Source organism: Eutrigla gurnardus (genome assembly GCF_963514095.1).
Source record: "Eutrigla gurnardus genome assembly, chromosome: 22".
Lineage (NCBI taxonomy): Eukaryota > Metazoa > Chordata > Actinopteri > Perciformes > Triglidae > Eutrigla > Eutrigla gurnardus.
Window position 1 is genome coordinate 17,533,020 of NC_139933.1, and position 11,589 is coordinate 17,544,608.

General features: G+C 43.0%; 2 protein-coding genes across 3 annotated transcripts; one reads left to right on the top strand and one right to left on the bottom strand.

Moving 5' to 3' along the window:
- Window positions 1-1,688: 1,688 nt before the first annotated feature.
- On the bottom strand, window positions 1,689-7,642 carry twnk (twinkle mtDNA helicase). 2 transcript variants are annotated; one of them, XM_084040185.1, is made up of 7 exons: window positions 7,590-7,642; window positions 6,683-7,334; window positions 5,785-6,487; window positions 5,103-5,343; window positions 4,436-4,543; window positions 4,219-4,360; window positions 1,689-2,387 (listed from the first exon to the last, which is right to left on the bottom strand). In XM_084040185.1, the coding sequence occupies exons 2-7, from the start codon at window positions 7,307-7,309 to the stop codon at window positions 2,097-2,099; spliced, it is 2,112 nt and encodes a 703-aa protein (XP_083896311.1). In that variant the 5' UTR covers window positions 7,310-7,334; window positions 7,590-7,642; the 3' UTR covers window positions 1,689-2,096. The 2 variants fall into 2 exon arrangements, with proteins under 2 accessions (XP_083896311.1, XP_083896312.1); XM_084040186.1 differs by having other exon boundaries at window positions 7,574-7,612.
- Window positions 7,643-7,872: 230 nt separating this feature from the next.
- mrpl43 (mitochondrial ribosomal protein L43) lies at window positions 7,873-9,676 on the top strand. The gene is made up of 3 exons (XM_084039545.1): window positions 7,873-8,122; window positions 8,633-8,739; window positions 9,288-9,676. Exons 1-3 carry the CDS (start codon window positions 7,992-7,994, stop codon window positions 9,488-9,490), a joined length of 441 nt encoding a protein of 146 aa, XP_083895671.1. The 5' UTR covers window positions 7,873-7,991; the 3' UTR covers window positions 9,491-9,676.
- Window positions 9,677-11,589: the final 1,913 nt, after the last annotated feature.

Consider the following 11,589-nt stretch of genomic DNA (forward strand, 5'->3'; position numbering starts at 1 on the left):
GGACGCAGCTCGGTGATGCTATAAAGCATGACTGACAGCTCCAGAGTGTAAGTATTTGGCACTTTTTCTATGCATGCATTTGTGTCAAACTCATTCGTTCCAATTTCTGTGTGTTTTTCCCTCTTTTGAGGAGCTGGCAGGCGACAGAGCCGCCGCAATGCCTCAAAACACAAAGAGCCCCATTCAGAGCGTCCTCAGCAGCAGTATCCCACACCCATACAGTCAAGAGGACACCCAGACCCATCCAGCATACACAGCCTGGAGTCATTATGGAAAGCTATGTGCACTTGTAAAACATTCACGGGGAAACATTGAGCAGTGAAGGCTCAGAAGAAGAAGACATGAGAACGAAAAGGATGGAACGAAAACACCACATTCATCCAGGAAAGGTCTCCCTCTTGCCATCTCATCTGCAGCGATTATACGGTCATCATCAAACATACACAGGAATCACTCCCTGCAGCTTACAACAATATCTTCAGCCATCCCAGGAGCTCAGGTCCGCATACCATGTGTAAAGTGGGTCTGGTGCCAGGAGCTTCCCTGGACCGGCCTGTCAGAGATGGAGCCAGCGGAGAGCTCAGAGGCAGACAGAAAGGCCCCGCTCTCTGGGAACTCTCCACCGAGGCCAACAATGGGAGAACAATATTAAAAGGGGAGCTGCTGTGAGGAGCACCGCTGTGTGTGTGTGTGTGTGTGTGTGTGTGTGTGTGTGTGTGTGTGTGTGTGTGTGTGTGTCTAAAACGTTGTATAAAGTCTTACACGACTGCACAAACCGATAAAATTCCTCAAGTGATGAAGAAATATCACACACAGAAGTGAGATTACCGGACCTGTCTTCGTCTCCGTTTCATCATAACACACCTGAACCTCGCCCAACTGTTGTTGGTAATGTAGGTGCCAGGTTTTGACAAGAAAGGAAAATGCTTGGAACAAAAAAAATACAATCCCTGGTTCTGCTGCATCGGTTTTGATATATCAAAACAAAGATCCTTAACTTTTATGATTTTCTTTAACGAGTGCAAGTCAAAAAGGTTCATAATCACCAAATGCCCTGCTATCAAACACACTGGCACTTGCATATTCCCACACTGATCCTTTCCCCTACATCATAAATAACATGTTTATATGGCTTTGCAGTGACTGCGATGAAATACGACACTTGGAGCAGCAATAACATCCTGCAGCATGAAGCAGTGAGTTTTCACGATTCTACACGTAACCCCACACCGACACAGCCGAGGTCTGACTTTGCCCATGAAATATTCACATGGAGACGTTTTGAAACACATTTGCATCTATTAAAAGTCACTCACTGTAAATAATGGATTGTGTAATGTAACACTGATGATAGCTCAGTGCATGAGAACGTATAGGACCTTTACCCCATGATGTGGAATCTGAGACTACTTCATCATTAGTGTTAAAAAGGTAGTAAAGCTGCAAGATCTGATGTCCTAACATCAATTTAATAGAAATATCTTTTTTAATGTTCTTGCTAATAGCATGTAAATAGAGCTAACTCAGAGACAGCTGGGTCAAAAGAGCTAAATAAAATACACAAGCCTGCAGCCAGCTGTAAATGACTAAATGCTATTTACTGTGGAGGTTTATTCTCATCAGCTTCTGTCATATAAAGCACACACTGCCCCCTGTTGACCACATAAGAAAACACAGAGAAAAAAAGCTGCATCTCAAGCATTTTATTAAAAAAAAAAAGAAAAGAAAAAAAAGTAGCTCATTCAATAAATCATCATTGTACAAAAAGTCAGTAGAGAGAACAATATGGTAAGTGTGACAGTATTTTAGCTTGAAATAATGGTGAACTCCAAGTATAGCAGTATTTAACACTTTTAACAGTAGTACTTTACAGTAGTAACTGCATTATTTCACATAATGCAGTATGTACATACGTACATACACGCGCATACATACATACAGACATACATTAGTAATTAACACAATTAGTTTTGCAGGTGAACCATTTTGTTATGGACATAAAACTGTCTTAACATTTAATGTAAAGGGGAGGTGGTAGAACATGATCCATAGTGCCCATGAATTATACTATATTATAGTTACTTCTGCCTCTCATTTTATTTCTTACTACTTTGTGGAGTCTTTTTGGCCGCCTTTTCTTTTTTCCTCTCCTCCTTCACCGCCGCCTCACTCCCGTCAGCCTCCTCTGGCTTGGCGGCGACCTTCCTCAGCTTGTGCTTGCCCTTGAGGGGAGCTGCGAAAGTGAGCGACGACTTGATGAAATCCAGAGGGAAGATGCCCACGTCTCCGTCGAAGCGGTTCTTGGTCACCTGCAGGGACCGGCGGCCGGGACACGTCACCAGCTTCTTCTCCTGCAGGATGAGGACGTTGTCGGCTTCCTGGCTGGCCTGGAGGAGGTTAAAAGGTCGGAACGTGTCACAAGCAGGTCCAGTAACTGCAATCAATGCGTTCATTTGTATTTTAAGATCTGTTATTCTTAGCTACAAAAATAATGCCATAATACAGTGAAGGTCAACATTAACAACATGTATGAAAGAGCAAATGAATGTAAAAACAAGCCAATACACCAAGGAATAGAATATCAATGTCTACGAATAATGATAAAAAAAAATGTAATTCTGGAAACAATATAGTATGGATTATTTGTCTAATTTTCAATTTTGTGCCATGCCTTTATTATATACAACCTATTGTTTTTTTCATTGTTGTTTGATACAAAATTTGTTGCATCAAGTTTTAAATCATTTTTGTTCACTCATTTGTTTTGTTCCGTCCTCACCTTGTCCTCATTAAAAAAATACAAAGCGTACCAAATTGTCAATAAAATTGTTAAAAAGTAAAATACAGTTCTCCCCTTTCAAAAGAAAAAGGTGGAAATGGAATCTGTCAAATCTGTTCAAATGAACAGTGGGCCATTCCATGTGAAAACAGCCAATATCGGGGTACCATGTACATGACACCTCAGATTTAGCTGAAAAGTAACAATATGCCTTATGTTACCAAACGAGGGAATCTGAAGTTTCAGGTCAATATCTCAAACGGTTTGCCTGTGGCGTCCATTTGAATTTCAAGTGCCACACCCCTTTTTGACACATTGGAATTTCGCATTTAATTTGTTGGCATTTTTGGAGGCCCATAACTTCTGTTCTAATAGTGATAGAATGCTGAAAATGGGTCTGTTAGTTTATTGTAATGTGTACTACACAATTCTGAATGCAGAATCAACATTCCTTACTGTTTGGGTGAGAGGTGGGTCACCAAAGTCCAATTTTCTTTCGACGGACAAAATTATTTTTCACTTTTTGGGTGCTCCTAGCACCCAGATTAATGATCAAATTGATTCTAAACAGGATTATTTGTTATATTAGGGACCTTTGCTGTTGCCAAAATGAATTTGAAGGGTATGGTACCACTGGTGGGGGTTTTATGGGGGTCCAAAAACCCTCCCGGGCAGAGGTGACTCTTTTGGAACCCCATATTTGGACCCCAAAATGACCACGTGGGCACTTGATGATCCTAATGGGATTTATACCAGATAAAGATACATATTTGTTCTTTCTTTTAATGAAATAAAACCTTTGACTATGAAGGTCCATCATATGAATTTTATTCGTCAAAATGCACCATTTGACATTTTTTCCAGAAGTCTGGAATGTAGATCAGGGAGAATTTAGTGATGATAAAGCATGAAAATAGTGGAAATAACTTAGTATTATGCTCAGTGATGGCAAACAATTAAATATTAAGACTGCTGGCCATTAATTTCCTGAAAATCACAGATTAACCCCTTATCCCTGATGAAAGAGACTTTGTGACAAGCGACTTGCAGCATGAGCAAGTCTGCAGGCCACTGATGCAAACCATATTCTGACACCAATGGAGATGTTTCAATGGGCAAAAGAAAACATTAAGAACATTACATTCTTCTTTGTTAGTGCAGAAGATATTAAAAATCACAATGAAATGTACGAATTGGAGAGACGTTACGCCTCGGCCAAAACGATCAGTGGAACACGATCGCATCATTGCTTTAAACCAATTTCCAATAATAAGATACGGATGAAAAGAATATCACAGGATACAAGATTCCCTCGTTTGGTAACATAAGGCATATTGTCACCGCTTTTCAGCAAAATCTGAGAGGTGTCATGTACATGGGTGGCTGAGTTGGCATGGAATGACCCCAGTTTAGTTAAAATGAGAAAGGAGAGACGCTACCTTGGCCGAACCGAAGATGGACGCCGTTTGCAGTTCCCTGTCGTCCTCCTCTTTCCTGGGATGAATGATCAGAGTGATGTGGCAGCCGCTGTTGGTGGCAAACTTCCTGAATGCTCCGATGATGTGGTCCTGGACTGCAAACCTGGACACATGAAACGTCATTTAGTGGTGCAAAATGCTAAAGTCTTGTGATTCTGGTGACATAACGGTTACTCACTTGTCCACCGAGAGGTTTTCCTGCCCCATCATGAACTGCAGGTTGTCGATGATGACATGGTTGATGTCATAAAGGTAGACCGCATGTTGCATTGTGTCCAGCACCGTCCTATAGAAAAGGTTGGGGTAGGGGGTCAGACCAAACATGATTCATATAAAAATGTTGCTTTTATATCATATCTATCTGATGATGTGAAAGATTTATTACGCCGCAGGAGAGTAAACAAATTCAGCTCAAACGTAACAAACTTACATACTTTCCATCTGCTTATGGTAAAGTAGTAAAGCATTTCAGACAAATTCTAGAGTTTCCGGGATGTAACTAGCTGGAATCCGCCACTCTTTTTCTTGATTAATAGTTATTTGAAGTTCAAGGACTTTCTTGTTTTGTCCTAAACTCAAATATATTCAAGTTAGAGAGAGATAGGAAATCCTTTCATGGAGAAGCTGGACCAAGAGAATGTCGGCTTAATGGCTTAATCAATATCAGTTACTTCAGTGGGGCTGTACAGAATGTCATTTATTTTACATTCAAAGCTTCCAATGAGGTTTTGAATGTCTTTTGTCATATTTTATGATGTAATTGTGGTTATGTAAATATAATTTATGGTGCTGTTAGATTGTTCTCGACCCCCCCTTTAATACAGGCGCACATGTTTTAGACTCACTTGATGTTCTGCTGCCCGTGGAAAGTCATGAAGTAGAGCGGCAGCTCTTCAAACTTGTCTGCCCAGAAGTCGTACTGCTCCAGGTTCTCCTCCAGCCTCTGCATGGCAAACTGCGTCAGCATGATCTTCGCCAGACGCACGTTGTTGATCTCAAAGCTGCCCCACAGCGTGTTAACGCCCTGCATGCAAAGGTCCAGGGCGACCTCACTGATGAACGTGGTCTTCCCACTGCCAGTAGGACCTGGTAGAAAGACACAGGCACGTCAGGATAAACAACAGATACAAACTCTGTGAATTAGAATCGATCACATGGAAAATGACATGTACCAGTGTTTACAGCTCATATTTTGATTGGGTGTCAGTTTGATTAAAAACAAACTTTGTTCTGATGTTTGTCTGTATGTTATAATCTGTGATCCATTTATATACAAAGAGAGCTCAAGGTTCAATTGTATTGTTACCGTACAAAAGGGTTGCACAACAAAATTCAGTTTGTAGTCCCATTATTGCAACTTAAGAAAAATAAACACAAAAAAAACCTATATTATACTATATTATACGGTTAAGGGTGGAGGATGAATTTAGGATTCTGACTTCCTGAGGAAAGAAGCTGCTCTGAAGTACGGCAGCTGATACTTCTGCATATCTTTCCTGACTGGGCCTTTAAATATCGTGTTCCTACCTGTGAAAACAGTCAGCTCTCCCTTGCGGTGTCCCTTCAGGATCCTGTTGAGCTCCTGAAACCTCACCCACTTCACTCCAGCCACCTGCTCCGTGTTCACCAGCTCCCCGTACACGTCCTCTCTGAGCTGCTTGAAGGACACTATAGACTTGTGTGCTGCTGGGATGGAAGATTTGATGATTTGGCTGAAGTTCTTCCCCTGGGCCAGGGCCTCCACGGGACACGGCCGGTACTCCCCGGGCCGAACCAGTGAGCAGCGCCTCAGACCCAGCTTGCGCGAAAAGGTCTTTGACGCCTCCCAGGAGCGAATGTCGCCTCCCAGCCACAGCGTCACTCGCTTGAATTGTTCCAGGTAAGGCAGCAGGATCGGGGGGAGGCAGCTGACCCCGCGTGGAAGAGCCACGCTGGGGAGTCCCGTGGCCTGGCTCACAGCCATTGTGTCCAGTTCATGACCAGTCAGCACCACCTCTGCATCCATACGGCCCACCAGGGGGAGGCCAAACAGGTTGTAGTAAGAATTACACTTTGGGACCGTAGCTTCATTATAAGTGACTTTGTCAGTGTCTGTGCTTTGGGCTGAAAGAAGCTTCACCCCCTTGAGGGACGAGTCCGGTCCACCAAACCAGGGGAAAACCAGACTCTTAGTAGGCTTGAAGAGCCTCACACCAAACCTCTTGAGTGTTGCATTAGAGATCTTTGTGATCTGAAACAAGACATTGACAAAGCTCATCATCCTGTGAGAAAAAAATTATGATTCGCCATTTAAAACGCCTTATACAGCAAGTTTTATATTATTACTCAGGATTTAAAATGGCCCAGATGCAAAATATTTTCTATGAGGGAGAAATTATCTAAACATTAAAATCATTCGCCACCACTGAATCACACTCAACATTACCTGGAACATGGTTTTAATCAGCTGAGCCTCGTCGTCGGGGAGGTCGTTGAAGGGCACAGAGCTGGACCAGATCCTCTGCACCTCTCTCAGCTCCCTCTCTCTCTCCTCCTGCTCCTCCATGCTCTCTGGGTATCCCAGCAGCACATGAGGGCTGAGGAAGTCCTGCTCCTCCTTCTGCATCACCTCCAGGCAGTCCTGAAGGTCCTCCCAGCTCCCTTCCACCAGCGTGTTCTTGCACAGAAACTGTCCGGTGGTTTTGTCGATGAACAGGGAGAAGCTGTCCCTCCTGGCGGGCGGCTCGATGAAGATGCTCGGGATGTGGAGGCAGCTGTAGCCATCGTGGAAGGGGACGTCTTTGGAGCGCAGGTACTGTTTGATGTCTGTGACTGTGACGGGGCTCACGGGAAACTCCACAGTGGACGTTGCGTCCTTTTTATAAGCCCTGTTGCCACTGTGTGCCAGGATGTAGCCCGTACCCAGAAGCTCCAAACCACGCGGAGGCCTGTGAAGGAGCCTCTGGGCGAGAGGTCTCAAGCAGCGGGGAGGGAAGTGTCTTTGGTGGAGACACCTCGGGGCTGCCACCTGCAAGAGCCAGGCGGTGCCCCTCAGCAGCGAGCTCCTCCACATTGGTTATCTGCTTAGATCATCGAGCCTGCAAAAAGACACGACAAGAGGCAGAGACATTCAGCGACACGCAGCAAAGCTACACATGCAAGTGTCGGATGACCTTTGCTAGTGTGAGTCAGGACAGGGCAGACAGTGAGGCAGAAAACTGTTATCTTGGGGTGTTTTTTAAATTAAACGCACATTGACTGTTAAAGAAAATTAGCATAAACTTGCACGGAAGTCTTTACTGGAATTACAATACGTTTAATTTAAGAAAAAACACACAAAACATGTAGCTTACTGGCTCTGCCCTCATTTTGCTCCATGCTCCTGTAACCCGGGCTTTTCGGTGCGTTCCCAAAACAAGTCCGTGTGGAATACACGGCGAAAGGTACCGACCTTGTTTATACGTATACGTTAACATTTGTATTGTACATTTCACACTTAAGCACACTTTAAAATACGTGTATGTGACATATGTTTTTTAAATAAATTAAAGTCAACATTTTAATACATTTTATTTTTTTCCCCGTAACCGTCGATTCAGTTGTGTGTTTCCCTCCGGAATGTCTAATCGACGGACCGTAGTTGGTGCATGCCCGTCAGGTCGTCCTCTGTGAACGTTGCTGTTGCTAGCTGCCGTTTATTCGTGTCCCCGGTTTTTGTCTGACATCAGCTCGGTTCTAACAGCCGTTTGTGAGCCATGACGTCCAGAGGGACACCGAGTCGCTTCCTGAAGAGCGTCCTTCAGAACGGTGTCGGTCGGTACGTCTGCCAGCTGAAACGAGTCTCCATCGTCTTCTCCAAAAACGCACAGAGCTCGCTGGGAGTCAGGTAAATCACTATCCACGTATAAGTAATAGAATAAAGAATTACGTACCGTCCATTACTGATTCCGCCCTGTTCTCCGCCATGTTGGAAGACTCTGGACACCCCACCTCGGGAACTCGGGTGTCAAAATGATCCTTTTCCTCACTCGTAAATACGATTGAGTGTGATTACGATAATTCCGATACCACGTGAAGGCAGCAGTACATTTAAGGACTGTAAAGTACAAATCTGAGGTGCTTGTGGTTTACTTGAGTATTTGATTATCTCGCATGCCTTACATGTGTATATATGTGTGTATGTGTATATACACACCAAAAGTACCAAAAAATGGAAATACCCAAGTACAAGTACCTCAAAACTGTATTCATGCTAAGTATCATACTTGAATGAATGTGCTAGATTTTGACAACATCACATATTGGTTACTGCTAATAAGAAATATCACTGGGAATTGATCCTGTATATTAACACAGTGATCACAGCATTAACCCTCTCACCTTCTTTGTTTCTCAGAGAGTTCATTGAAGAGGGAGTGGTGGATTATGCCAAGAGGAGCCCTTCCACCGTTGTATACGTGTCTCCTCAGCCGTGCAGGATACCCAAAATAGTTGCAGAATACTGTAAGTGCTCATGACTTTTGTTGTGTTTTGATGGGATGTCTGACGAATCCATACCTCGTTAAAGCACATTTCTTTTAGAAATAGAATAATCCATTATTGTATTTTAGGTCTCGTAATTTCTTAAATATTTCCGAGGATGATAGGATAATAAACATGTTGTCATTCAAGTTTTGGGCCTGTTTAGGGAACTATTTGGTTATTTCATTTTGTAATTTTATTTATTTTAAGCAGACTTCTGGAGCAAAGCTTTCTATTAAAAAGAAACTATGGCCAAGCTACAAAATGCTACTTGGCTCAAAATCAAAGATGTGCTTTACAGTTGAAATGTCTATATTTGGTTGAGCTTGTATGTTTTTTCTCTAAATATATAGGAAACATGAAAAGTGAGTTACATGAATGCAACGTGATGTGACTATGTTTGTAGATACTCCTACATCCTGTAGAGGGCAGTATAACATTGTTTTTACTGACGACCTCCTGTCGTGAGTAGTGTGTCCCCTTTTTTAAAAGTCACTCACACTTTGTGTCCCTCTGTTTCCTTGCTGCAGTAAACGGCAACGTGAGGGAAGAAATCGTCACAAATAAAAAGGCTCCACAGATTTTAGAGCTTCTGACCAAGCTGACCAATCAGTCCGGCCTGGACATCGTTCGCATCCGCAAGCCCTTCCACACGGACAGCCCCAGTATCCAGGGCCAGTGGCACCCGTTCACCAACCGGGCCCCGTCCATCGGCCCCATCAGACCAAAGTAACGGGACCCTGAATAAAGACTAAGTCAAAGTTAGTTACTGCAGGTTGCAGCAGTTTTGCCCAATGTATTTGTTGGATGATTCTGCAGAAGATCATGCTGCCAACTGAGTATTTGTCACCTTGACCTTCTGTCTGGTGGTGTGGACAGAAGTACACACATTATCAGCTGATTCATTGAAAGTGCAGCACTTTGGAGCAGACGGAACTTTTGTATAAAATAAAAAAAAAGTATTGTCCAAATGCTGGCATTACTGTTTCAATTTCGACTTTCCTTTTTCGTTGCATGTTGACAACTCGTCCGAAGATCATCAGAGGAAAACTGCAGCTGTGCCTCCTTCTTCGTTAGGTTTGACTGACTGAACCGCACTCAAAATACTTCAGACGAGACGCATATCAGATGGACATCTTTTTTTTATTTGTGTAACACGAGGGAATGTACATGTTTATACAGTTTAATACTGAGACGGTTCAAGGGTTTTTTTCAACTTTAAATGATCCAGAGCTTGAAACAAACAGGATAGGTGGATGTGTGATAGCTTGAGGGACGAGTCTTAACCTTCGGCAGCACAAAGCCCTCCTCTGTATCGTGTTTTGGAGGAACACAAAGCTCCTCCGACTGATGATTTGTTCCAGTTCTACAAGGTTGACAAAGTGGCAGAACTCCTTTTGATTTTTCCCTACACAAATGATGTCGGTGTTGCTCTCGACAAAAATAACATCCACACGACGAGTCATCGGGTGAATATTAATATGCGTGGAGTGAACGGGGATGGGTCGATGAGATGCTGATCTGCTGGTGTATTATCACTCAGGCTGCAGGGAAATGGGGCTACCTCTGTGAAAATGTATGTAGATCAAGAGACGCGTTTAGAGGCGACGAGCTCTGCAGCGTGATACTAGAGCAGATTTCACTCACCAAAATATCTCTACTTGACTTGCATTATTTATAAGAACGTGGACGCCCTCTTTCTTTTAAGTTAAACACATAAGACTGCAGTTCCTGTTGTTGTCCTGCTCAGCCAATAAACGTGTTTTAAAGCACCTTACATCAACACATTTGGGTACAACTTCAGTCCAGCCTGTTTTTTAAAAGCCAGGAAAGGAATTACAGCCTAATCGGCTGAAAAAGTTCTTCTGTTCTTTTGTGCTCACTTCCTGCATTTTAAATGCTTCTATGGCACCAATTACAGATATTCAGCCCACTGTGCTCTGATCATCACACCAGCGCTCGTCAGCTGGCACAGCTGGAGGCTAGGACATTACAAGGCTTTAAATAAAGATGCTGTTGCTAAGTTACTGCCTTGAAGATGGTCATTTTTTGTAGCTCCCCCCTGAGCTCATGTGGCACCTCTGCTCTTTTACAGAATTGTATATGTAGGTGTGCAAATGACTCGGGCACCATGTGGGCTCCTTGCCCTGCGGTGGACATTGACTTTCCCGCTCGCCAAAAGGTTAAAAAACAACAACCCAGCATTCTGGTGAGAATAAGATGAGTTTTTTTCCATGTCATTTCCTGACTTTCCCTCAGGGCTGTTGACACTGAACATAAGTGCTTTCAGCTGCACAAACGCAAACGGGACTTTAATGAGCTTAAGAGATGAGATGAGACAAAGTCCTTTCTGTCAACAGCTCAGGTGGTTAAATCCATCTTACAAGTAAAAAGTTATACTGTGAGGAAAACCACAAAGATATGTGACTTTTATCAAATAACAGTGCAGCTTGTGAACTCTTTGGCCAATGCCTCGAGAAATAATCTACATAAAATACACTTTGCATGTGGATTTGTGTACAATAACAAGGTGCAAACTGCTAGCGGAGAAAAAAAATCTATACGTGAGCGTTAAACGTTATACGTTAAATCTATAGTGGAGCACAGTGCAGAGTGTCTTTTGTAAGCAGATTGTCCTTAAAGTGAGAACGAAGCAGCTGTGGAAGCTTTTATGTATAGCTTTTATAACGGCGAGGACGAATGTTGAACAAGAACATTCCTCCTTCTTCGATAAATTAGTGTTGGATCAGAAAAGCACAGATTCACAATTAGGCTACCTGATTATTATGGCAACTGCATGCAAAGAAAACTATCTCACCAACTAAGGCATGT

What these genes read in the sequence shown, in the direction of transcription:
- mrpl43 (XM_084039545.1), top strand. Translation starts at nt 7,992, where the DNA reads ATGACGTCCAGAGGGACACCGAGTCGCTTCCTGAAGAGCGTCCTTCAG. An exon ending in CAGAGCTCGCTGGGAGTCAG is followed by an intron (nt 8,123 to 8,632) that starts GTAAATCACTAT and finishes TTTGTTTCTCAG; the next exon opens with AGAGTTCATTGAAGAGGGAG. An exon ending in CAAAATAGTTGCAGAATACT is followed by an intron (nt 8,740 to 9,287) that starts GTAAGTGCTCAT and finishes TCCTTGCTGCAG; the next exon opens with TAAACGGCAACGTGAGGGAA.
- twnk (XM_084040185.1), bottom strand. Translation starts at nt 7,309, where the DNA reads ATGTGGAGGAGCTCGCTGCTGAGGGGCACCGCCTGGCTCTTGCAGGTG. An exon ending in TGATTAAAACCATGTTCCAG is followed by an intron (nt 6,488 to 6,682) that starts GTAATGTTGAGT and finishes GTCTTGTTTCAG; the next exon opens with ATCACAAAGATCTCTAATGC. An exon ending in GAAAACCTCTCGGTGGACAA is followed by an intron (nt 4,361 to 4,435) that starts GTGAGTAACCGT and finishes TCATGTGTCCAG; the next exon opens with GTTTGCAGTCCAGGACCACA.